The sequence below is a fragment of the Monodon monoceros genome, unplaced genomic scaffold (assembly GCF_005190385.1).
Source record: "Monodon monoceros isolate NGI ecotype Baffin Bay Population unplaced genomic scaffold, NGI_Narwhal_1 Super_Scaffold_3, whole genome shotgun sequence".
Lineage (NCBI taxonomy): Eukaryota > Metazoa > Chordata > Mammalia > Artiodactyla > Monodontidae > Monodon > Monodon monoceros.
Genome location: NW_021703780.1, coordinates 55,356,162 through 55,380,888, shown reverse-complemented (window position 1 = coordinate 55,380,888; position 24,727 = coordinate 55,356,162). Strand labels below are relative to the sequence as shown.

The window sequence follows — 24,727 nt, the reverse complement described above, 5'->3', positions numbered from 1 at the left end:
CAGGAGGGACCAGCAAGAAACAAACCCCTGAATGGCAGAGGGTATGGAGGGCTCAGTCTTTGGAATGTCACGGCCGACCCCTCCAACCCCAGAGGCCCACTCTCCCAGAGGCGGACCTGCTGAGTGACCCAGACCTGAAAGCCCACTCACCACATCTTATGAAGGCCACAGGCTTTTATTTTAGTGACCCAGGAATCTCCAAGCAGGGTGTGCCAGGAGGGCCTCCACGGGGGGCTCGTATATGTGTAGGGGAGGTGCCCGCAGGCAGGCGTCTTGGCCACGTAGATGGAGCCGGCAGGGCGGGGGTTCAGAAGAAGCCGAGCTGCTTCTTCTGCTGCTGCTGCCTCCACTTGGCCATGCTGTAGAACTCCTCCTTGGACTTCCCAAAGATATCTTGGAAATCAGAGTCTGAGAGATAGGACTGGGGTGGGGGAGAGGAGGGAGTGGGTGCAGAGGAAGGGTATCAGCGGAGCCCAGAACCCTGTCCCACTCGCCCAGAGGTGTCATCCTCTCCCACATCTCTCTGCCCATCACCCTATCTGGAACACACATCTCCCCGGGCAGCCTGCCCATTGCCCACCGTCAGTGGGTCACGCCCTGGGCGCCGGCACCTCAGCTTTATATGCATTACTGCTGGGGTGGTGAGTGGTGGGGCGGGGGTCTCAGGCATCCACCTCCTTGTGGGCCGGGTCCACACCCTCCGGCAGGTCCTCAACAGCCTGGTGCCTCAGCTGTTCTCGGGGCAGGCTCCTGCTGGCCACGGATCTGGGGCTGCTGCCCGCCTTGGGGCCCAGCTCCAGCTCGTTCTCGGAGCTGTCCTTGGAGCCCTTGAGGGCCCACAGGGCCAACGGGCCTGCCCTGCCATTGCGTGGCCATCTGGACAGCCGGAAGTTGCTGACCTGCTGTCAGGAGAGGGAACTCAGGCTGGGGAAGCTGGGGGATGGGCTCCCATGGGAGGCCACACTGAGCCCACCCGCCCTCCTGCCCCCAACTGCCACCCCTGCCCTCTACCGGCGCCTGGCTCCTTCCCTGCTCCTGCCCTTGGGCCATGCCAGCCGAGCCCAGACCCCTGGGAGGCCCCAGTACTCACAGCTGTTTTCTCCGCGATGGCAGATACTGCTCCCAGGCCGCCCTTCACCACCTCCTCATACGACTGATTGTTCTGGGGGCAAGAATCAGGGTGGGGGCCGGATGGAGGGGCACCAATGGGACCAGATTCCACACACACACTGGAGGTCCCTGGGCAGGGCAATGGCTCCCCCACCGTCTGCCAGGGCAGGCCCCTCTCCCAGGATTAGGGTGGGGATGGGGGGTTCAGGCCTCACTCACGGTCCATTTGTAGGGGTCCCAGGTGTGGAACCATCCAGTGAAGGTGGGAGGCTCGTGGCCCTGCTTGACCAGCACAATAGGTGTGGCCAGGCTCCTCCCTGCTGGGTGCGTCTTCAGGTACTCCCGGCCCCAGGCCACGGCCTCCTGCTTCCACTCGCTCGCAGCTGACCCCAGCCACAGGAAAATCTGGGCCACAGAGGGGGCCTGGCCTTGGGCGGGTGGAGCTGACTACTTCCCTCCCAGCCCTGCCCATCAGGTGGTCTCAGAACCCGATGCACACATCCCAGCCAACCAGACCCACCCAGCAGTCTGGCTGCACCCCCACACACCCGTAAATGTGCCAGGAGGTCTCAGGCATGCATGTGTGCAATCAATCCACACATATTTACTGAGCACCGACTGTGTGCCAGGCAATGTTCTAGGCACGGGGGACTCAACCATGAGAAAGAAAGAGACAAAATCCCTGCTCTTGTAGAGCTTTCATTTTGCTGGGGGAGACAGAAAAATAAGTAAAATATGTAGTATATCAGATGGAGAAAAATAAAGCAGGGAAAGAAGAGAAGTGGGGTGGTGGTGGGGTGGATACTGTCATTTTAAATTAGAGTCAGGGAGAGCCTTACTGAGAAGATGACACTGGAGTCAAGCTCTGAGGGAGGTGGGGGAGCAAGTCACATGTATGTCTGGGGGGAAAGTGTTCTGAGCAGAGGAAACAACCAGTACAAAGGCCCTGAGCACGCTGGCATGTTCAGGGAGCGGCCAGGAAGCCATGGTGGCTGGAGCAGAGTGAGCGAGGGGGAGAGTCGGGGCCACCTGTCACAGGGCTGGGGGAGGGGCTTTGGCTGTGCTCTGAGTGGGATGCGAGCCCAAAGGCCTCCTTGCCACAGTCACACAGAGTCCCAGGCACAGTGATGCAGATACACACACACGACCACAGATACACAGACACAACTGTCCACCACCACTCAGCCAGACGGCAAATCACAGCCATACACTGTCACCCGTACTCATGCATAGTTGCACCTAAGCACAGTTACAATGGATCACACAGCCTGAAAACACAAGTAGCCTGAAACACCATCACATCCAGCCACACAGAAACATGATTACACAGTCATACGAATTCAGTCACTCAGGCATTCACACCTGCAGCCAGTTACGTTGTCTCTCTCTCACAGTGTCACCAGTTATAGACGGTCTGGTCACTTATAGCCAGTTCCTTGACCACACAGCCATTACACACAGCTGCACACACACAGGCAAATTCAGGCACACAGACAGACAAGTGACAATGAAAACACAACCAGACAAAATTTATGGGATGCAGCCAAAGCAGTCCTAAGAGGGAAGTTCATAGCGATACAGGCCTTCCTTAAAAAAACAAGAAAAATCTCAAAATAAGCAACCTAACCTACCATCTAAAAGGATTAGAAAAAGAACAAACAAAACCTAAAGTCTGCAGAAGGAAGGAAATAATAAAGACCAGAGAGGAAATAAATAAACTAGAGATCAAATGCAGTCAGTCACACAGAGGCATCACGCACATGCGTGCACACACACACGCACACACACACGGTCACTTTATGGCCACCCACTCAGCACTGACATGTCAGCCATGGGCACTCAGTTGCATGGACTCACACACGCCCTTATAAGGCACACCGAGTTACACCCAACTACACAACCAGTCACGACCACACCAGACACACAGCCACAGTCTCCCCCAGGCTCCCTGGGTCACAGAGTCGTCCCTGGTGTCTTATCCACAGTCACACAATTGCCCAGTCACTCAGTGTTACTGTGTCGTAGATAGTCACACACCCACCCGCAGCCTTATATGCAGTCACATGGCTAGAAACACAAAGTCACACACACTCACACCCAGTTACGCAGGTGCAGACACCCCCCATTCACAACCCAGCCAGGCACCCAGGCTGCCGTACCTCCTCCCAGGTGTCCAGTAACATGACGTCATACTTGTCCAGGTCCTCTTGGCTAAAGAACACCACTTCCGTGAGGACCAGGGGGCCCGTCTGGATGGAGCACTCAAACAGTCGTGGCTGGAAGTCGGACACATCCTCGGGGAGCCTGGCCAGCATGGCACAAGGCCATGAGGGGCGCATAGAGAGCTGGGCTTCTGACCAGCCTGGGCCAAGCCAGCCCCCAGCACAGCACCCCTCTACCACCCCCCAGGGGCCGGGACACAATGCCTCCTGGAGCAGGAGGCACCCGCTCCCCTCTAAGTTCCACCCATCCCAGGATCCACTCCCAAACACCTGCCCTTCTCTGGGCCTCCATGTCCTCGTGTCAGTGGGGAAAGCAGGTTAGGTAGTCTGTCTTCCCACAGGCAGCCGGGGTGCAAGCTGCCCCATGAATTTCTCGGGGAAGGAGCACGGGGAAGGAGGGGGTGGCTGGCTGAGTGCGGAGGGAGGGCCGAGCTGGAGCCCTGCCGCCCTGGGAGGGAGGAGCCGCTGGCCCCCGGCCTCAGGCCCAAGGTGGGAGGACGGAAGCCAGGCTGAGAGAGGGCGACAGCAGCACTTAGGAGCTCAGGAGACTTGGGGGAAGCACAGCGCATAGCTGGGCCACACAGACATAAAGAGCGGCAGGTTCTCCGCTCCCAGTTCCCTTTGAAGCCTCAGTCTGCCCTTCCTTCCCATACACACCCTTATCCATTTACGCACCCCACACACACTATTCTTGCACACTCCACACACGCTGTTTACCCATATGTCATATTACACCGGGGACACCACCCGTGGGGATTGTGGGGTGGGGGAATGCACTTTGCCCTCTGGCCCTCTGCCGATAGGACGGTCCAGTACGGGGGCCGTGCAGGGAGCACATTCGGCCAGCAGAGGGCGCGACCACCCTGCTGTCCCCGGCACCTTCGTGCTCCAAGTTAGGGAGGAGGGAAGGGTGGGCTGTGCTCCTAGGAGCCCCTGGGCTGGGGAGCCACGAGTTCTCAGCTCCAGTCTGGCCTCTCCACCTCCCTGTGTGACCCTTAATCAGTCACCCACCCTCTTGGGCCTCAGTTCCCTCCTCTGGGTCAGGAGAGCACCCTCCTCCCAGCCTTGTCACCTCTTGCTGCTGGGGTAGGGTGCCCGGCCCCCCAGGGCCTCCCAGAAGTGGGGAGGCTCCTGACCCTCCAGCACCATTTCCTTGTCCTTCCTGGAGATGACGGTGACCACTGTTCGTGCCATCTCACGCTGGTCACCGCTGCAGCCCTGGCAGGCAAAGAGCTGGGTCACGCCCTGCACAGGGAGGGGCCTTCACCTCCTGCGCCACATCCCCTGCTAACAGGAGCCTGTGCGGAGCCGCGCCTGAGTCACAGGAGCCCTGGGCTCGTGGCGGGGCACACATGACAAAGTGTCTCCCTTCCTCCCCCTCCTCCCTCTGTCTCCTCAGCTGATCAAGGTCACAGGGACCGGGACCCTCTCCAGGTCCAGAGCACAGGATGGGGACCTCCAGGCTTGGAGATCATTCACTGTTTATGCTGAAGATCAGAGAAAACCCTGGCAATCTGAACTAGCCTCCTTTTCCCAAGAGACTTGGGAAGGGACGTGGTCCCGGCACGAGGCAGGAAGGAGGGCAGGCAGCCTGGGCCTGGCCTGGCTCTGACCCGTGGATGCCCAGGTCCACCCATAACTTCCCCCAGGTTCCAGAAGGGACACTGTGGCCTCTCCCCCACCTCCCTCCGGCCTGAGGCTGGACTTGAAGTCAGCCTCCGCTGCGGAGTAGACCCTTCCCTGGCCTGGCACCGCTGCCCCAGGCGTAAGTCAAGTAGTCATTGCTGGGGTACCTTCCCAAACCAGAGGTAGCAGAGGCCGGCTGTGGCCAGCAGGAAGATATCGTTGGAGCTGAGGGCTGAGGCCCGGGCTGGCACCTCCAGGGTCCAGGTGTTGTAGCTGTCGGTGCCTCGTACGTGGAAGAGCCTTGTGGCGGACTCTGGCTGCCCCTTCCCATTGTGCCCAGTGCTCCCCTACGAGAGGGCTGGGCCTCAGGCTGCGGCAAAGGCTTTTGGGGCCGCCTCCCTCTCCCAGTGGGGGCCAAACTGCCTCGGCACCCAGGGCCCCCTCTCTTGAAGCCACCTCTGTTTTCTACCCTCTGAGTGTGGAGTGTGAGGATGCCATCGGTCTAGAATAGGGAACCAGGCCCTTTCTAAACAGACCCCTCACCCCATCTCCGAGGGGTCAGAGCATGGATCCCGCAGGCCTTGAAGGCCTGTGTGTGACCCCAGGTAAGGCCCCAGCTCCCTTTCTGTTCCACTTCCGCACTTGTGCGCCTGTTCTGTGGCTGCCTCTGGGGATGGGGGAAGAAACTCAGGCAGGGGTCACCCTTGGAGCTCCTGGGCCTTGGACAAGCACCAGGAAGCCAAGGGGCTACCGCTGGGCCCCTGACCTGCAGAGAAGGTGCTGAGCACATGCGTGTAAGGGCCATGGGTGCACGGAGGGGTGGAGAGGCTGCGGCCACAGCAGCAAGGCAGGCCCTACCTGGAAGATCACCAGCTGGCCCTGGAAGATGGCGAGGAAGTGAGGGGGCTCGCTGCCCATGGTCACGTGCTCCTGCACCAGCGCTCCGTGGTACTGGAGGTCCAGCTCCTCGGCGTTGCCCTTCAGGGCCTTGATCTCGTGTGCGGTGGCCTGGAGGCCCTGCGGGCAGGGGTGGTGAGGGCCTGGCATGGCTCCCAGACCCCACTCTCAGCTCCTGAGCTCTGGGGCTTGAGGGTGCCCGCCACCCTGCTCAGGCTGGCGCACCTGCCACAGGTACAGGATGTACTGGTCGAGGCCCATCTTCTGGTATGTGTAGAGGACAAGGTAGCAGTTGCCTGCGCACAACTGTCCGTGATGCATGGGGTTCACGGGCTGCCTGCGTGAGTCCTGGATGTACCACACCTGGGGAACAGGGGACCAACAGGCAGGGGTGGTGCCTCCACCTGAACTAGCCCACCCACCGTGTGTCCAGCCAGGAAGCTCTCTGCAGCTGGGGGCATGCCTCATCTGTGCAGACAAGGGGCTCCCCCTGAGCTCTGTGCCCACCCTACACTCTGTGCTTCCCCCAGGGACCCCTGGGACCCACACTTGTGCCAGCCTGTTCTCAGCCAGGACTCTGAGTTGGTGTGTGGTGCCTGGGACAAACAAGCGGTGAGGACTCCAGAGGCTGCCCAGGCTGCCACATGCCACCCCAGCCTGACCTCACCAGCCACAGCCCTGCACAGCTGCTCTCTGCTCAGGCCAGGGCAGCAGAAGCTGGGCAGAAGCAAGGCCTTGGGGCTCTTGGAAAAATTTCCTTTTTTTCAAGTGTCACTTAAAAAAAGCAAACCCTGTTCAAAGACTGAAAGGGAAACACTTAGTCACACTTAATGTGATGTCCTGTTCCTGTGGGTAGCCGAGCATGGGCCCTGGAGCCAGGCAAACCCTGGTTGAATCCCGGTCACCCACAGCGGCAGTGAGACATTTCTGAGCTTCAGTTTTTCCCACCTGTGAAGTGGGGGTAACAGCGCTCACCTCGACATGGCAAGAAACAACATCTGGGCATCCCGTGGCCACACAGAGCCTGACAGCAGTCTCTGGAAAAGACCAGAGCACCGGGAATCCTGCTTCTGCAGAAGAGGCTGACTGCAACCACTCGCCTTCAGGAGCAGCACTCACCTGGCAGCCAGGCTTCCTGGCTCGGGCCCCCCTCTGGCTGCCTGTCCCCGAGCCTGCTGTGGGGGGGGGCGGGGGACGTCCCCTCCCTGGCTTTGTGCTTGGGGCCTGGGCTGCAGACCCCTCCTTCCTTCCTCCCTTGCCCTTCTCTCCGCTTTCCTGTTTCTCCTTTTCTCTCTCTCGCTGGTTGCCCCTCTGTCTCTCCCTGGGTACCCCATCTCTCCCTGACCCCCTTTCTCCTCTCCCTGTGCCCTCACCCCTCCCTGCTCTGCATCTCATCCCCTCCTCCCTCTATTCGGTCTCCTCCGCCCTCTCTCTCATTCTCAGTCTCCTCTTCTTTGTCTCTCCCTGTCCCCTCAACCTGTCATCCTCTCTCCCTCCTCCCCCTCCGCCCCGTCTTCTCCTATCTCAGTCTCCCCACTCACTGCCACTGCCCATCCATAGTAGGGCAAATGTCAGAGGGCACCTTGGAGAAACAGTATTTTCTCAGACCTCGGCCTACCTTGAGAACTAGTGCACCTCACACAGGCCCAGCTGTCCTGTTCCCATACGCTCTCAGCACCCGCACACCAGCCTCGGGGCCAGGTGGGACCACAGCTTTAGCCCCATTTTACATATAAAAAACTAAGCCCTGAAGGAATTAAGGGCCCTGCCTGGGGGTGACCCAATTAGTCAAGATACAACCCTGCCCTGTACAGAGCCTGGAAGGAGCCCCCAACCCCTGCATCTCCCAGAACATTGGTCTGAGACCAGACGGGTGGCTGACAGGATGTGACTTTGTGTTGGGCGTGTGGGGCTGTGATCATGTGTGATGCAGAGTTTGTATGCTTACATGTTTTCAATTGTTTGAATAAGTGCAATCACAAGGTATGAGTATGTGTGTCTATAATATGTATGTGTCATACATATGACAAAAGGGCACAATTAATTGTCCGAATGTTACTGTTCTGGGTGCCATGAGTGTTACCGAGCAAGTGGCCGTGGCTGCATGGGACTGTACGCGTGATGCATATGAGCTGGCAGGGCGGAGGGTGCCTGTATACGTACACATGCCCCGTGTGTCCCTGATTGTGTGTAGATGTGCACCTGGGCGTACCTGGGTCACTTTAGCAGCCATAAGGTTCACCTGAAGACAAAGCCTACACCTGTGCGTCCATCTTCCCCCAGCCAAGTCAGTGCCCCTCACCTCCACCTTCCCAGAGCCGTCGTCCACCATCCTGAGCTGGGCCGCCAGCTCAGGATGGCTGTGCAGCTTGCCCACGTCCAGTTTCACCTGAAGTAATTTACCTGAGGGTGGGACAGAGGGTGTCACTGGCGATGTCTGCCCTGTCCCAGACTTCGCCTCGCCCAGCCAATCACGCAAGAAGCTCCCTCCGGCCACGCCCCCTCACCCTTCCCGTGGAGATTCTGGGCCCCGCTCAGGCCCCGCCCCTCCAGCCCCGCCCCGCCCATCGCTCAGGAAGCCTCGGTTCGGCGCTCCGCTCCGCTGTCCGGCCACGCCCCCTCACCCGTTCCGCGGAGGTGCTTGTTCTTGCGCTGCTCCCCAGACCACGATCGGAAGAGCTGCTTGAACGCGGCCGACTCGGCGCCTTCGTCCACCACCTCCACATTGGTGTAGCTCGGGTAGCCCTTGGCCTGGATGAAGCCCTGGGCGGGGGGGCGCTCTGTCAAGCGTGTGGCCGAAGGGCCCACTGCTCCGCTCCACCCGCAGGACCTGCCGCTCACGCTTCGGGGCCAGCCAGTTCACTGAGCAGCTTTAATTAACTGAGCTCATGACTGGCTTAAGGAGCTGGCTCCGGCACTACCTACTCCTCTGAAGTCCCTGAGGACAGGCTGGGTCCCGTTAGTCCGGGCCTCGGGAAGGGCCAGCTATGACCACCCGTCAGACCCCAGGCAGAGCCCTGCCTCCCCTCCTGGAAAAGGAGGGAGCACCCAGTGCTTGGAGAATCATCAGACCTCAAGGCGGGTCCCCCACATCCCCCTTTTACACATGGTTTCTTGGAAGCTATCTGGTCCTCCCCCGTCAGGGCCCCCAAGGCAGGCCACAGCCCGCGGTACCCCAGAGAGGGGCACTGTGTTCCCCCTCGGACCGTTGGGCACAGCTGTGTCTCTGCCCTCAGACAGGGCGGTGGGTGTTCAGGCTTAGACCCCAGGGCAGGGTTATGTCCTCCTCCATCCGACAGGGCTCCCAGGGCAGGATGTATCCCCCTCCTGGCCCCAGGGCAGGATTACCTCTCTCTTTAGACCCCAGGACATGGATGTCTCCCAGCTTAGGTTGCAGGGTAAGGCGGTTTCCTCCCTACCCAGGAACCAGGGCAGCTCTATGTCCTTCTAAGCCAGGGCCCCATAGCCTCACCAGAGCCCTGCTGAAGGCAGCCTTTTTCTCCTGGAGGCTAGTCATGCGTCCCTGCCACACGTAGATCTTGAAACCACCCTGGTCCAGGATGTAGCAGTCCTGGGAGCCAAAGTGGGGCTGGTCAGTAGGTGGTCCAGACTGGGTTGGGCTTGTAGAGTGGGTGGGGAGATGGATGGGATGGCTGGGGCCAGGCTTGCCTCACCTCCTCCTGTAGTAGGTCTTGGGCCAGAGGGCAGGTCGACAACTCCTGGATCACCACATCCTTGCCCTTCTCGTAGACACTAGGGGACAGGTATCCAGATGTGGGCAGCTCAGCTGCTCCCGGGCCTGGCTCCACTCCAGCTACCACTGCCCCTCGCACCTCCAGAGGCAGAAGGCTTGGGGGCTGGGGGCCCAGGTTGAGGTCTTCACTGCAGCCTTGCTGTGAAGACTTAGGCAGCTCCCTGGCCCTCTCAGGGCCTCAGTCGCCCTGTCTGTACAATGCATTCTCAGAAAGGCAGCCATGCAAGAGCACAGGCTGGGCCTAAGGTCCCACATGGCCTGCCCCAGAAACCCATGAACCTTTTCTAGAGGGCTTCCTAGAGACACCGTGTTATTGCAGTAATGCCGGACATGCACGCCTGGGCTATTCCACCCACCCTGCCCACTCCCAAGGTCTGCTCACTGGTAGAGGCGGACATTGGCCTTTTGCAGTTGGTCAGTACTCTTGCTGGGCATGGCGGTGTGCAGGTTGCCCACTCTGCAGCCCAGCACAGCTTCCATGATCTGCATGAGGTCAGTGGCTTCAGTCTCATCATCCACCACACCAATCTGTGCACGGCCACCACGCTCCCTGTCCTGGAGGCTGCGGGTCAGGGCCAGGCCCTGCGGGACAGGACCTGGCAGTCAGAGCATCCCCAGAATGCCCCCCATCACCTCTCAGACAGTCCAGCCCAGAATCCTCCTGTCACTGCTCAGCTCCCAGAGGCTGGGGGCCAGGGGAGGTATCCCCTTATCCTGGCATCCAGGGGTACCACCAGTTCAGGATCTGGACTCAGTTTGTAGGTGCTTCTCAGCTTCTTAGGTGAGAGCGAAGCCCAGTCTTGGGGTAGCTGGAGGATGGGCACCTGGAGGACCACCCCTCTCCCCGAGCACTGCACCCCTTAGTTCCCGGGGCAGACACTGACCCGCGCCTTCTCAGCAGTGCTGGTTTTGGGCCCATTCCACTGGATCAACATCTTGCCCAGGTCTAGCAGGAAGATGTCACTCTTATTAAAGCTGTGCCAGGAGAGCTCCACCTGCCAGAGCCAGGCGTCAGGGATGGAGACAGTGTGTCATACCACCCGCACCCAGGTGGAGGGGCACTGCAGCCTGTCCTTGCCCACGTGAGCATAGCTCAGGTGTGTCACTTTTGTGCATGAAGCTGCGTGCAACTGGGTGTATGTGTGAGTGTGACACCACTCTGATGGTGTGCAGGCACGCATCCATGTAAGCATGTGAGACCTTGAGCATCACTGTGGATGTGGCTGGGTGCATCTCTGGGCATGTGTAAACGTAGGTTATGCTGCATTTCACAGGGTGTCCGTGACCGAGTCTGACACTTCTCACTCAGTGCAAGTCTACAGCAGTACATGCGTACACAGACACATGGATGCAAGTGGGGCGCAAGTACCAGTTTATCCACATGTGTAGATGTGTGTGTAGGTGAACATCAAATGTGAAGAAGTGTATGAGCTCCTGGCTGACAGTGCATGTGTACCTGTGTGGGGGACAGTGTGTTATCTGTGGAAAAGGGCAAGTATCATCCCAATGCTTTGGAGAGTAAAAGTGGGAGCTCTGAATAATTATGCCAGGCTAACAGGCAAAACCTGGGGCTGCATGGTGGCGCTGCATGACCGGGGATGTATGATCACTAAATCTGTGGGTGACACTGTGTGAGCCTGGGTGGGACTGTCTGTGAGTCACAGAGCTGCCACATACCATGCAGACAGTAACGTACACAACTGTCACCATTCACATCGCAGGCGTCAAACTCCTGACTGTTCATTACACTGATGGCAGCAAACCGTCTTGTTCTCACAAGATCAGTATTTTCCATCAATATCCTGACAGATGGAAGTAAGGGGCGCTCCGGTCTAATTTGCACAAGGGCACTCTATGGACCAAGTGGCATTAGGGCTAACAGTGGAGACACTGGGTGTGCCTATGGGTGACAATTATGACGTGTATGAGAATGTGGGGCTGTGCACCTCCCTAAATCATGCTACTTCCCATTGTGCTGCGTAGCAGAGCCATCCAGGTGCATCATCTTGTCTGCCTCACCTTCCTAGTTCTCAGTGTGTCCATGGGACAGATGAGGAAACAGAGGGTCAAAGGAGCTGTGGGATGGGTGGGACTGGAAGCCTGGCTCTGCCTTCTCTCTCCTCATCAGGATGGGCCATCGGGGAATGCTGACCTCCCACGTTCCCCCCACTGTCCCCACCGCTCTCCACACTTCCCTACACTTCAGGACACGCAGTCCAGCTGAGTCCATGGTCAGGTGGCATCCCTGGCAGCTCTCACCTCGCTGGCTGACACGTGCTTCCCCGCTCTGATGTGCAGCAGTCGCTGGATGTTGTACACGTTGGTCTCCACGTGCTTGAGGGCAGAGGCCAGGCCTCCCTTCCGGTAGCTGAGGAGAGCATGGGGTCCCATGTGAGACCATATGCTGCCATGCGCAGGGGTGAGTGCAGATGTGCGTGCCTGCATGCACGCATGCGGGGACACATGCCTGTTTAATACGTGTGTGCAAGTAGATATGAACACGTGTGTACAAGCATATGGGGGCAGTAATGTGCACATGTTTATCCATGTGTAGATACGTGGACACATGAATGTGTATATACATGTATGCATGTGGGGAAAAACGTGTATCTGTTTATCCGTGTGCGTACAGATGTGCGTGCATGGAATTCACGCAACCGCATATATGTGTGTAGGTGGACGTGAATACTCACCGACGTATGTGGGTGCCCATCTGTAGGTGGACATACGTGGGGTGGCGTGTTTTCTGCATGCACATGTATACATGTGTGCGTGCATTTATGTATATACTATTTACATGTATCAGGTTCAACAGAAATGATCGAATACTGGCAATTTCCTATGGTTCGACCTAATACATTGTAATTGTTAATTAAATAAATATTTGAAGCAATTTACAGCAAAAGACATATTTCTATTGGGCATAGTAACAGAAAAGCAAACTGAAAAACAGCACTGGGATCCACTCCTGGGTATACACCCAAGAGAAATGAGAAACATATGTCCACACAAAAACTTGTATACAATACTGGATGGTGAGTAAACTTACTGCAGTAATCATCTCACAATATATGTAAGTCAAACCATTATGCTGTACACCTTAAACTTACACAGTGCTGTGTGCCAGTTATATCTCAATAAAACTGGGGGGAAAAACTACCCAAAACTTGTATACAAATGTTAACAACAGTATTACCCACCCATAACAGCTAAAAAGTGGAAACAACCCAAATGTCCATTAAGTGATGAATACATAAATAAAATGTGGTATATCCATAAATGGTGTTGTATAATTCTATTTAAGTAAAATGTCCGGAAGAGGGAAATCTATACAGACTGGGGCAAGGGAGTACTGGGGGAAATGGGGAGTGATGCTAAAGGGTACGGGGCTTCTTCTGGGGGTGTTGAAAACGTTCTAAAATTACGGCGATAGATCCCACAAGTCTGTGAATACACTAAAAAATCACTGAATTGTATGCTTTAAACGGGTGGGTTGTATGGTATCATTTGTATGTCAATAAGTTGTCACCCGCCCCACTCAAAAAAACCACCCCACACACTGTGATGAGGGAGACAGTTGCCCCAGGCCGCCAGCCACCGCACGGCTCCTGTCCCTCCCAGCCCCCAGCCCGCCTCACTCACATGATTCCAGGGCGGAAGTAGCTGCGAAAGCAGGCGGATTCGTGGCCCTGCGCCTCGCGGTGCTGCACGGTGGCGCCACCCAGCGCCTCCTGCAGGTGCTGCACGAAGGAGCCCGCCGTACCCTGCGCCTCCATACCCGCCTCCTTCCCGACCCAGTAGTGCAGGTCTTTGGGCGCCCCCGACGTGGCCTTCAGGCTCTGGGGGACCTAGGGTCCAGGTGTTTGCGTCCGTGTGTGTGGTGAGGGGCTGAGGTCCCAGGAGTGGGGTGGGGCCCGAGGGCTGAGGCGGAGAGGGGAGATCGAGGTGGAGGATGTACGAAGGGCTGTGGGGAGACTGGTCAGGTGCTTCCACCGACAGGAGATGGAGACCGGCGAGGGAAGGGTGAAGAGGCCTCAGAGGCAGCAGCCTCCGTATGGGATGCGATTCTTGGGCTCCCAGCCTGCCTTTTCCCAGGGCGGGGCTTAGTCTGCACCATGGAACCCCCAAAGGGCCAGCCACCCCACCCCCCACCCCCCAGACTCCTGAAGTGCTCACGTGCAGGACGATATAGCAGTGCTCCTCAAAGAAGTTCCCATAAGCCCGCTCGGGGACCGGCACCATCTTCAGGTTCTGGGAGAGGAGGGTGCCTAGTGACAACTTGGGAGACCCTGTTCCTCCCAGCCATGACCCTTTGGCATAGGGGGAGGGAGCTCTGAGTGGGGAGCGGGAGAAGACTGGTCTCAGAGACCTGCACACTGTCTTTATCACCAGCTTTTCTGTCTGGTCGTGCAGCTCACCTCAGTGATCCATATGTGGAGGTCCCTGTGGCTCTCGATGGCTGGGAGGCCCCTGTTGGTGTCCATCCTAGATCAGGAAAGAGTGAGGGAGGGAACAGTAGCCAGAGTCCTCAGGCCCTGGCCGCCTGTACTCTGGGCTCTAAGCAAGAGCTCTCCCCACGCACAGCTCTCCAAAGACCCTTCATCATAGCCTGTGCCTCTCGTGAGGAGGGCTGCGTAAACAAAAGGGCCAGCACACCAGGACACCAGGGTACTGCAGACGTCGGCACAGAGGCTTTGCAAACAGGGACCTGCCTTGTCGTCTGTGCTTGTGTACTTGAAACAGGGCTGAGCTCTGTGGACAATGATAGGCTTTGAGTCTACGGACAACCTCTGCAAACAGACAGGGCGTTTGAAACAGGCTATGCATACAGACACAGGATCTGCAGCCAGGGACAGTCACTGTAGACAGTGATAGGCTTACAGCCAGGCGAGGGCTCTGCTAGTCACAACAGGTGCTGTAGGCAGGGACAGACTCTGCAAACAGGGGCAGGCTCCTGAAGTGAGACAGAATCCTGTAGACAAGACAGGCTCTGCACACAAGGCGAATAGGCGTAGGTCTTTCAGACAGGAGATAACCATGCAAAGAGACACAGCACCTGCAGAGAAAAGGGACAGCTTCCTCAGACCCAGGAAAGGGATGCAACAGGCACAGGTTCTCCTGACAAAGATGAGTTCTGTTGACAGGGACCACCTTTGTAAGGATGACCTACGTGAAGAGACACAGACTGGACCCAGGGAAATTCAGACAAGCTGGGCAAACAAGTAAAGGTTATGAACGCTGAGAAAGGCTCTACAGACAGTCCCGGGTTCTGCAGGTGTGGAGGGGTTTTGCAGAATTGGGAAAGGCTTTGCAAATGTGGATGGGGACAAACCCTTAAGACAGGGACTCTTTGCAGAAGAGACAGGCTCTGCAGATATGAACAGGCATGTAGATAGGCAAGGCTCTGCAAAGAGACACAGCATCACCAGTCAGAGAAGTGCTTGGCAGACAGAGGCAGGCTCTGAAACAGGCAAAAGCTCTCTAGGCATGGTCAGGCTGTGCATGCAGGGACAGCCTTGGGAAACAGCCTCAAATCCTGCAAACATGGAGATCGGAACAGCCTGGGCAAGCAATCGTGAGCTCTGCAGAGCAATCCGGGCTCTGCAAAAAGACACAGGCTCTGCAGACAAAGCCTGTATAGACAGAGACTTGGCAGATTGGGATAGGTTTTGTAAGCCCACACAGGCTCTGCAAACAGACAGCCTCTGTTAACAGTGACAGTGTCTTCAGAGAGGGCAGGATGTGCTGAAAGGAGCCGGCCAGGAAATCAGCTCCATGTTCCAGCACAGATGCCCCAGACATGGGCAAGATCTTAAAACGGGGCTGGGTTCTGTAGAGAGCCCAGGTTCGGCAAACAGGGACAGGCTTTAGAAAAGGATGAGTTCTAGAGAGAGATAAAGGCTCCATGAATAGGGACAGGTTCTGTTAACAAGTACACATGGAATTAGGAGTAGACTGTGCAGACAGGCATGGGCTCTGCCAACAGGGATGTGCTCTGTCGAAAGACAGGGGTGCTCCCAGACACAGTGACCCATGGCAGGTGAGAAACTCTTCGTAGGAGTAGAGCCTGCAAGCAGACAAGAATTTCTATCCAGGAAGTTGAGACAAGCTGTGCAAATAGGCAAAGGCCCTGAAAAATGTCACAGACTGTACAAATAGGGCTCAGGTTCTGCAGACAGAATAGGCTCTGAAATAGGAAAAGACTCTATGAATAGGGACAGAGCCTAGAGACAGAGATACTCCCTGCAGAGGAAACAGGTTCTGCTGACAGGGCCAGGAACTGTAAACAGACAATGCTTTATAGACAGGGACGGTGTCTTTAGGCAGAAAGAGATGTCCCAGCCAAGGCCGCGGGACAAGCTCCGGAGACAGGGATAGGCTTGCGTTCAGGGCCGCTTCTGCAATAAAAGCATATCTTATCCATGAAGAAAGAGGGACAGACTGTTTAAAAAGACCCAGGTTCTGAAAAAAGACACTCTCAAAACAGGCTCAGGACAGAAAGAAGCTCTGCAGATCAGACACATGTTCTGCAAACCCAGGACAGACTCCGCACACACGGACTGTCTCTGAAGATGACAGACTCTGCAGCAAGTGACAGGCTTAGCTGACATGAGCAGTTGGCATAGATCAGACCAAAACATTCTCAAATTCTTGAAACACAGCTGAACACTTAATACACACAGACTGCAAACAGCCACTGGCTCTGCAAACAGCAACTTTGCCGTGCTCTGTGGTTCTGAGTGTGCACAGGAGAGAGAAGCGTGGAATGAGAGCGATATGGGGAAGAAGGGGGCTCTGGATTTTGTTTCATGTCGGCAGGTGACTCTCAACGACCCCGGGCTTCCCTGCATCCCTCCTTCAGAAACCTCTGCATGAGGTTTGGTCATTCCTTCATCCGTGGAAATTCTTTCGACGTGTAAACTAAATCCTGCCAGCTGCAACTTTTCCTTCTTGCTGCTGCTTTGCCCAATAGACCCAGAAGTCCCTTCTTTCTGAATTTCTCACTCCTAGTGGCCCTGGTGTGGTGTTCATTCCTCTCCCCTCCCCTCTCCACTCCACTCTAGCCGTGCTATATCAGCAGGAGGAACAACCTTGACCCTGCATGATCAGGGGAAATGAAGTGGGAGGGGAGATACAAAGTTACAGAATCAGAGGCAGAGCGTGACAGGTGGCACCGAGTGGCCCAGCTTCCTTACGTCTTTGTCCAGGCCGGGCCCAGGCCCTGGTGAGCTCACAGTGGGAAACACCCAGCCCTCTCAAAGAGGGCCAAGATGGCCGTGGATGTGGGGTGAGGTGGGGTGGAAGAGGGAGCTGCCCAGAACAGGGCGGGCAGAGGGGGTTCCAGCCGGGGCTAGAGCCGCCCCCCGAACCCGTACTGGAGACCCTGTGTGCTGATGGCCTGGCCTCCCTCACTAGAGCATTGGATTCTGGGGCCAGGGGCTTGTCCTCCTGGTTTACTGCCGGCTCCTGCTACCTGACACCTGGCAGGTTCTCAGCCCATGACTGCAGGAGTGAAAGCGGACAGAGAAGGGGGCCACCACATGCACTAACTGCACCCAGAACTGCTGTCGCAGTGATGGCCTGTTGCTGTGACAGTGACATGAGTGACAGGCAGACACGGTGACCATGTAATGGTGGTCTCAAGCAACAGGAAACACGTGGTGACATCAAGTGACAGGGGTAGTGACATTCGGCGGTGACGGGCAGAAGCAGTGATTAGTGACAACCACCAGGGCACAGGCAGCCAGTGACCAGAGGTACAGACTAGGAGCTGTAACTGTGAAATAGTGACAGAGTGACAGGAAGATTGGTTGGCTCAGCACAGGGGTCACCAGGGCTCCCTGTGGGGCAGGGAAGTCAGACTGTGGCCAGGAAGTTGGGACTGGGCTGGTTGCACGGGGTGGGGACAGCATCATCCCCAGGGAGCTTGGAGGGTGCCCGCATATCCAGTGCCAGCCTGCAGAGCCAAACTCTCAGGCTCCCAGGGCCTGAGGCCTCATCCCATGTAACCTGTCTTCCAACTGGATTCTGGGGGGATGGAGAAGGGATGCTCAAAGGGTGGGGGCCCTATCTCCCCAGCACCCTCTTCTTTCCTCCAGGCAGTCCCTTCTCCCTCAGGAGGCCCCTGCCCTCCCCAGAGTGCCCCTTCTGACCCACCAGGCTTTCCCACCCGAGGGTGTCCCCTCTTCCCCTTCCATTACCCACCCCGAGTGGGGACCCTCTACCGGGTATCCTCTCCTCCTACTGGAAGCTCCCTTCTCTTCCCTGGGGGCTCACTCCCTCCAGCCATGGCCCCCTTCCTCTCCCAGATGTCCAGTTCCTCCTCTGACGTGCCCTTCTGTCCTGGTGCCCCCTCCTTTACTGGGTGCCCTTTTCCTCCCCCCATGCATCCTCCCTCTCCCCAGTGCCCCCTTCTCTCCTGACTGCCCCTCCGCCCTTTCTGTGCTCCCTTCCTCCTCCAGATGCCCCCTTCTTTCCCCTGGAGCTGCCCTCTCACACCCCTTTCCTTCCCCAATGCACTCTCTCTCCCCTGGCCTCCTTTTCCCTTCCCCGCGTTCTCCTCCCACCCAGGGGCCCCTTTCTCTCCCTCGGAGCCCCCTCCTTCCACACCCCCCACCCCTCCCTCTACCCAGAGCCTCCTCCCTCCTCTGGTGCCCCTTTTTCTCCCCTAGGTGTGTAACTTCCGCCTCCTGAGGATCCTGCGAAGGGGCGGACCCTGAGGTCACTTTGCCCGACTTCCAGGAAGGGGGCGGGGGGCACTGCCTGCTGGAGTGGGAGGGAGGGACAGGGCCCCGGCCCCAGGTGTATGGACTTTGGGAGACAGACATGCCCCCCACCCCATAGAAAATCTGACACTTTCCTGCCCCTGAGGATCGCTCTGGTCGCAGCCTCCCTGCCTCCACCAGTGTCCTCACCTGCTGGGCTGCTCGCTGCCTTCCCAGTTATGCCGGCCCCTCGGCAGCCCCGAGCCCAGTGACCCGACGTGGTACACCCCATTTGGGGCGGCCCTCCCCACCCTGGCCCCCCAGTCTCCTCCCTGCCCGGCCTACCTGCTGGAAACTGCTCGTTCCTTCACCCTGCCTGTGGGCAGTGCTGGGCCTGGCTCGGGGCCAGGCTCTGCCCATTGCCCTCCCCAACACTGTAACTGAATCCCTGTTCCCGCCCAGCAGGACACGCCCCAGCACTTGTCGGGCTGGGGCATTCACACTTAGTCAATCAGTTAGTCAGTCAACAAATATTAACCCAGCTCTCTGAGAGCCAACCCCTTCCCCTGGCTGGACTGCCAGGCCTCACCTCCAGGGTACCGGTGGCCAGAGAGAGTGGGGGATGGAGGCCTGGGCTGCACCAAGATGTGGGGTGTGGAATCCACTGTGATTTCCCTTCTGAGAGTCCCTGATCCCCGACCTCCAGAAGGCCAGGCCACCCCAGCAAACTTTAGGAGGAAGCAGCGCCAAGGCTGGTTCGGGGGGGTCGGCAGTCTGGCTCTGCGAGACCCAGGTCACTTCAGAAGGTGGGGGAAGGTGGCCAGGGCTCCCTCCTGCATCTCTGCTGCCCTCCCCACCCCAATTTGGGCTCGCTGCCTGGCACAGCCCTCCCCAGGGAGCCCTGATACCCATCGTGGGAGAGGCCAGTCCAGCCCTTGCAGGGAACACGCAGCTTCCACGCCTAGGCTGCCCCCTCCTTTCCTTCCTGATTGTGGGGTGGGGGAAGAGCTGGAAAACAGAGCCTTCCAGAACCTCCAGGGGCACGGCCATCCTTAACTTAGACCACAGGCCTCAGTCCCAGCCACGGTGCAGCCAGTGTGGATGCCCCTTCCAGTGCGGGAACACTGCTAAAAGCTGCCACTAGGGGCTACCCTGGTGGCGCGGTGGTTAAGAATCCGTCTGCAATGCAAGGGACACGGGTTAGATCCCTGGTCCGGGAAGATCCTACATGCTGCGGAGCAACTAAGCCCGTGCGCCACAACTACTGAAGCCCACGCACCTAGAGCCCGTGCTCTGCAACAAGAGAAGCCACCGCAGTGAGAAGCCCGCACACCGCAACGAAGAGTAGCCCCTGCTCACCGCAACTAGAGAAAGCCCGTGCACAGCAACGAAGACCCAACGCAGCCAAAAATAAATGAATAAATAATTAATTTTTAAAAATCCCTTAAGAAAAATAAAGCTGCCATTGGTCCCAAGACCCTTTCCCCATGTCCAGTCCTCACCCCCACTGCTCTCTGTCACAGGGTGAGGGGATTCCAGGAAATCTGGGTCCAGCTGTGCCCAGGAGGACCTACTGCTGGTGTGTGACTGTGTTTAACAGAGAGAGTTACTGGGTCCCTGTGTGTGAAGGGAGGCCCGTGTCACAAGGCACTTGGCCAGCCCCTGTGTGTGTCTGTGTGTCTGACCTCGTGTGTGGGAGAATGCCTTTTTGAGCCTCTGTTCCTTTCTGTGACTGTGCATGTGTGCCTGTGAGGTGCCTGTATTTGGCTCCACCTCTTTGCCTGTGCACACCTGTTTCCCGACTCCTTTTGTCTGGGCCTCAGCAAAATCACATGCAGTCACTTCTCCCCACCTCATCTCACTTTCTCTCTCAGTCCACCCTGGTTGGTCTTTGTTCTTCATTCCCTGGAAATGGCCCTTTCCTAGTCCCCAGAGCCCACAAGCTGGGGGTTGGCTCCCTGTCTTCAACTTACCTTTCCCCTCCACCAACCAGGAACTCCGTTGACCAACCCTTCCTTTTGAAACCTCCCCCAGCCCAAGTTTTCTCCCCACCGCACCGGCCGCCTCCTTTGGGGCCTTTAAATGTCAGCAGGCACAAGCCTCCGCTCCTTCGCCATCTCCTTTCTATTTTTTTCCCAAGTTCCAGTCCCCAGGCTGTAAACACCATGGAAACGCTCTCTTCTGACCCCAACTCCCACCCCTCCCGAACTCCCCCAGCCTCCATCTGTCTCCTTTATCTCGTCCCATGTGTCCTGGCACGTCTGCCCTTACACTTGACATCCACGTCAGGCCTCTCTCAGATCTACCTCCTCACAGCCTCCGGAAATGGCAGGAACATCTAGCTGCTCAGGCCCCAAACCTGGGAGCCATCCTGGGTTCCTATTCTCCCCTCACACCCAGCAGACTGGCCAGCGGCTGGTTCATCCGGGCCCCTGAGCCTGGCCAGCCCTCTCACAACTCCTGCCCTGCTCTGGAAAGCAGCCTCTCACACCAACTGGCAGCACGAGCTCCTCTCTCCATCTCCTTCGTCCCTACATCCATCCTCCCGCCGTAGCCAGAGGGATCTTTCAACCATAAATCAGATCATGCCACTCCCCTGCTTCAAACTTTCCAGAAGCTTCCCTAAAATCAAATCCCCAGTTGCCTGTCCCTCTGGCTGCATCTCCTATCACTGTCCCCAGTTCTCACTACATTCCAGCTACAGGATTCTTGTGTCTCTTAAGACGCGGACCTCATTCTAGTGTCTGGACCTTTGCACTTGTTGTTTCCTTTGCCTGGAAGCCTCTCCCCTACATCTTCCCATGGCTCCCTTTCCACATTCCTGACTCAACCAAAATGGCACCTCCCTCCGCCCTCGTTGTGGGCAGGACACCCCACCTGGCACAATGCAGCCTCAGCAGCTTAGTGCGGGGTGGGGGCACAAGGACCTCTCCAAGGCCCCTCCCCTTAGACTTCTCTGGGTCTCTAGGAAGTCTCTCATAACTGCCCTACTCCAGAACCGCCCCACCCTGTAATCTGTGACCCGAGGCCCGGAGCGGTGGCAGTGGGCCCAGGGCCTGGCCTGGGGTCCAGATGAGCAGCATTGTTTTGTGTCTGGTGTGGACAAGCTCCATGGGATCAAGCCCTTGGCACAGAGAGAGGAAACTGAGGCCCAGAGCAGTGATCACAGGCAGCCAGTATGCTACAAGGACAAGAGGGTACCCGGCCTCTCCCTTCATCCTCCGGAGCAAGAATGGAGCTCTGTCAACCGCTCCTCCGGTTCGGCCACCCTCCCACGGATCCGGGCTTGGAGTCAGAAGGGGACTGAGCCTGGCTTGCCTCATCCAGCACCGACCTGGCCATGACCCCCTCGTACCACTGACCTCTTCCTGCCCCGGGACGCCGCGACCCGCCTCCACCCTCGCCCCGCAGCCCCGCAGGTTCCCAGGGTTCTCAGCGCTACTCTGTTCCTCCCCCCCCCCCCCCCCCCCCCCCCCCCCCCCCCCCGGCCCCCCGGGGTCCCCCCCCCCCCCCCTTCCCCCCCCCCCCCCCCCCCCCCCCCAGCGCCGGCTTATCTCCGAAGGCCCAGCCCCCTCGGCACCAAAGTTGACAAAGGCGTCGGAGAGCCTGGGGTGGGCGGGGCAGGCGCTGGATGCCAGCCCCGCCTCAGGCCCCGCCCCTGCAGGCCCCGCCCCCACGTTACCTGCGCTCTGGTTCCCACCTCGGCGTCCTGGTGTCCCAGGTTTCGTCCGAGTCCCTCCCAGACAGGTGCAGGATGTTGCCTCTCGTGGAGACCGGGTCCCAGGTGGCGGAGGGGCGCCCCTCCGGAGCGCGGACAGGACCTGGGCCGGGGCTGCCTGACCAGTGTCCTGGATCCCTGAATCCCTGGATTCCAGGGACCTGGAAACGTCCGGTCCTACGCCCTTGAGGAGAGCGGCCTTGGGCCCGCGTGGATCCCCTCCCGCCCCCAACCTGGCTGCAGGCCGCGGAGGAGCAGTGACACAGTAACCGGGGCGCGCACGGTCCGAGAGCGACTCCCCCGAGGGCGCCATGGGAACGGCCAGGGCCCGAGGAGATGGAGCCTGTCCTGTGCCTGCGGGGGGCCACCACTCTAATGAGCCGTGTGGAGTGCCCGAGGCCGAGGACGGCCCAGAGAACAGCCCTAGGTCTCTGCGAACGAGAAGGTGCCGATGCCTTGCGTCTCCGTGGCGGGGAATGCGTGGCCTTGCGCAGCCCCCGTGCACCACCCCAATTAGACACAGCTGGGGCCAGGACGTTACCCTCCCTACCCCCTCCTCCCGCCAGGTGAGGTGTTCCCGGTGGCTTGTGCGATCCACTGCTCCAATGTGAAGTGGGGGTAGCTACTCTGCTCCCCACCTCACTGTAAAAGCAGGGAGCTGTCAGGCAGCTGGGGCTCTTATTGGGATCCCCTCCTCACCCCTGCCTTGGGAAAGACTCCCAGTGTCCATATGGTGTTTCCTGTGTACTTTTCTGAGTTTCCTGAATTTTCTGCAATGAATACATAACATCTTTCAGGTAAAGCAATATATGTCATTCCCCCTAAGCCCTGCCCATAGCTCCTCTGCCATACCTGGAGGTGTCAGGCCTGGAAGAGTTTTGGGGGACTTTCTTCTCTTCCATAGCCAGAGTGGAGGTTCTCAGTCCAGGTTGCACCTTTGAATCATCTGGGCACGTAAAAATATGATGCCCACCCTTAGAGAGCTGGGCTGGCACGGGTCCTCTGAATAGGTGGGAAGGGAACAGGTCATCAAGAGGTCACTTGCTTGGGACCTGGCATACTGAGAGTTCACCTCCTGATGTTTTCTTGTTTGAGCACCTATCACTTCTGTATTCCAGGACCCGGGTAGGAGGCTGGGGAGGAGTGGCTGGGGAAAGCCCACCTGGGAAGACAGTCTGCTGAGCTTATAGATAAGCGGCATAGTCTGTGTAACCTGGGATGCTGGCGTGGCACACATCTCCTGTGCCAGGGCTGCCTGCAAATCAACAGGCTGCTCACGGCCCAGATTCACCAACTGGCATGGCCACTAGCCTGATCTCCAAGGAGAACACACTGGACCCTCAGGCCTTCGGGAGGAGGCTATGTGGGCTCTAGGTTCTCCACCCCACACCTCCCTTACAGCACCCTCTCCTAACCCAGTGATTCTCAGTTCTGGCTGCCCATTAGAAACCTGAGGGCCCTTAAAAATACAGATCCTCAAGTCCACCCCAGACCATTTAAACCCAGCTTCAGGGGCAGTGACAGTTCTCAACCATTTGTTTGCTTGTATGCAGAGGTGGGGCCTGGGGGCAATGCCAGAGAAGCCAAGGGGAGGGAGAGGGCTAGGGAGCTGAGCAAAGGAGAGACAGAGGGACAGAGAGGGACACAGCCTAGGAATCCAGACCAGGGAGGAAGCTGGGGTGACCGCTCTGGCTGGCCAGGAGCTCTACTGCAGAGAGGGCACCTAGGGGCATGGCACAGACTAACTAGGGGGTGGGGGGGTTTGGGGTGTGTCTCTGGGTAAATATTAGGTTCCCTGGCCTGATATAACACTGTGCCCTGTGTTGTTTGGGATGAATATACATGCCTGGCAGAACCCTGTATCCCTGTGACAGACAAAATAGACTGCAGAGCATTGTCTCACTGGCCTCTGTTTTCTCATCCACAAAATGGGGATAAGACCTATCTGCTGAGATTGTTGACCCTGGTGTTTTCTGTTATCTGAATTAGGTATCATTATGAAGAAACAGTTCTTAGAGTGGTGAGGCTGTGCCCAAGGCTCTGCCGGGACTTCCTAGCAGAGGGGCAGGGCGGGGAACTTGTCACCCCTTACCTTCTCATACAGAGGGGCTGGCTGAGGGCAATGTTTCTGGATGTCCCAGTGCAAGAAAACTGTTTTGGATATCCTTACTCTCTTCCTGGGTCCTTTGCCATGCTTCATCTGATAACCACAGCACCTCAGCCAGCGTATGCGAGGGCTATGGGTTTAGGTACCACACTCAATGCCTGTGGCTCTGAGGGGCTGGGGTGTGGGCTGTGGTTTCCTCAGGCTGCACTTGGAAGCCTGTTGGTAGGGCTGGAGTCCTTGGGGGAGGATGGTGAGCCAGACCACTTCTGTCTGGGGAGATGAAGCCAGGGTCCTAACACTGGGCAGAGTGGTTTCCTAGCTCCCCTTGGAGTCAAGGTCCGTGGCTCCTGAGATCCTGCTCCCATTGGCCCCTGCTCTTCAGAAGCTGGGGCACCGGGAGACCCAAGGTGCCGGTGTGAGGCTGTGCAGCTGGGAGAGAACAGAGAACAGAGTGAGGAGAGGTGCTAAGAAGCAGTCCACCCACAAGGGAGCGCAGTTTCATGTATTTATTTTTGGCAGGAAGGAAATCATTGCAAATCTCTTGACTGACAATGCTCGGCCCTGGAAACGTGCACATTCTACATGTAG

General features: G+C 57.8%; 1 protein-coding gene across 13 annotated transcripts in view; it reads right to left on the bottom strand.

Annotated features, from left to right (window-relative positions):
• The window catches only part of VILL (villin like), a 36,151-nt gene extending 11,874 nt beyond the window's left edge, over window positions 1–24,277 (bottom strand). For 2 of the 13 annotated variants that reach the window (XM_029244154.1, XM_029244152.1), the window contains exons 1-22: window positions 24,125–24,277; window positions 22,732–22,978; window positions 22,015–22,193; window positions 14,028–14,094; window positions 13,786–13,860; window positions 13,252–13,457; window positions 11,869–11,977; window positions 10,494–10,604; window positions 9,992–10,191; window positions 9,530–9,608; window positions 9,328–9,426; window positions 8,480–8,618; window positions 8,158–8,258; window positions 6,081–6,218; window positions 5,817–5,975; window positions 5,126–5,305; window positions 4,405–4,550; window positions 3,270–3,414; window positions 1,330–1,515; window positions 1,091–1,162; window positions 675–902; window positions 151–421 (exon numbers count right to left, since the gene is read on the bottom strand). In XM_029244154.1, the coding sequence (XP_029099987.1) occupies window positions 308–421; window positions 675–902; window positions 1,091–1,162; window positions 1,330–1,515; window positions 3,270–3,414; window positions 4,405–4,550; window positions 5,126–5,305; window positions 5,817–5,975; window positions 6,081–6,218; window positions 8,158–8,258; window positions 8,480–8,618; window positions 9,328–9,426; window positions 9,530–9,608; window positions 9,992–10,191; window positions 10,494–10,604; window positions 11,869–11,977; window positions 13,252–13,457; window positions 13,786–13,860; window positions 14,028–14,094; window positions 22,015–22,193; window positions 22,732–22,848 (2,850 nt within the window). In that variant the 5' untranslated portion in view covers window positions 22,849–22,978; window positions 24,125–24,277 and the 3' untranslated portion in view covers window positions 151–307. Of the gene's footprint in view, window positions 1–150; window positions 422–674; window positions 903–1,090; window positions 1,163–1,329; window positions 1,516–3,269; window positions 3,415–4,404; window positions 4,551–5,125; window positions 5,306–5,816; window positions 5,976–6,080; window positions 6,219–8,157; window positions 8,259–8,479; window positions 8,619–9,327; window positions 9,427–9,529; window positions 9,609–9,991; window positions 10,192–10,493; window positions 10,605–11,868; window positions 11,978–13,251; window positions 13,458–13,785; window positions 13,861–14,027; window positions 14,095–14,490; window positions 14,666–18,659; window positions 21,573–22,014; window positions 23,035–24,124 lie in introns of those variants that run through there. The other 11 variants (XM_029244155.1, XM_029244161.1, XM_029244153.1 and 8 more) reach the window with 11 other exon arrangements.
• Window positions 24,278–24,727: the final 450 nt, after the last annotated feature.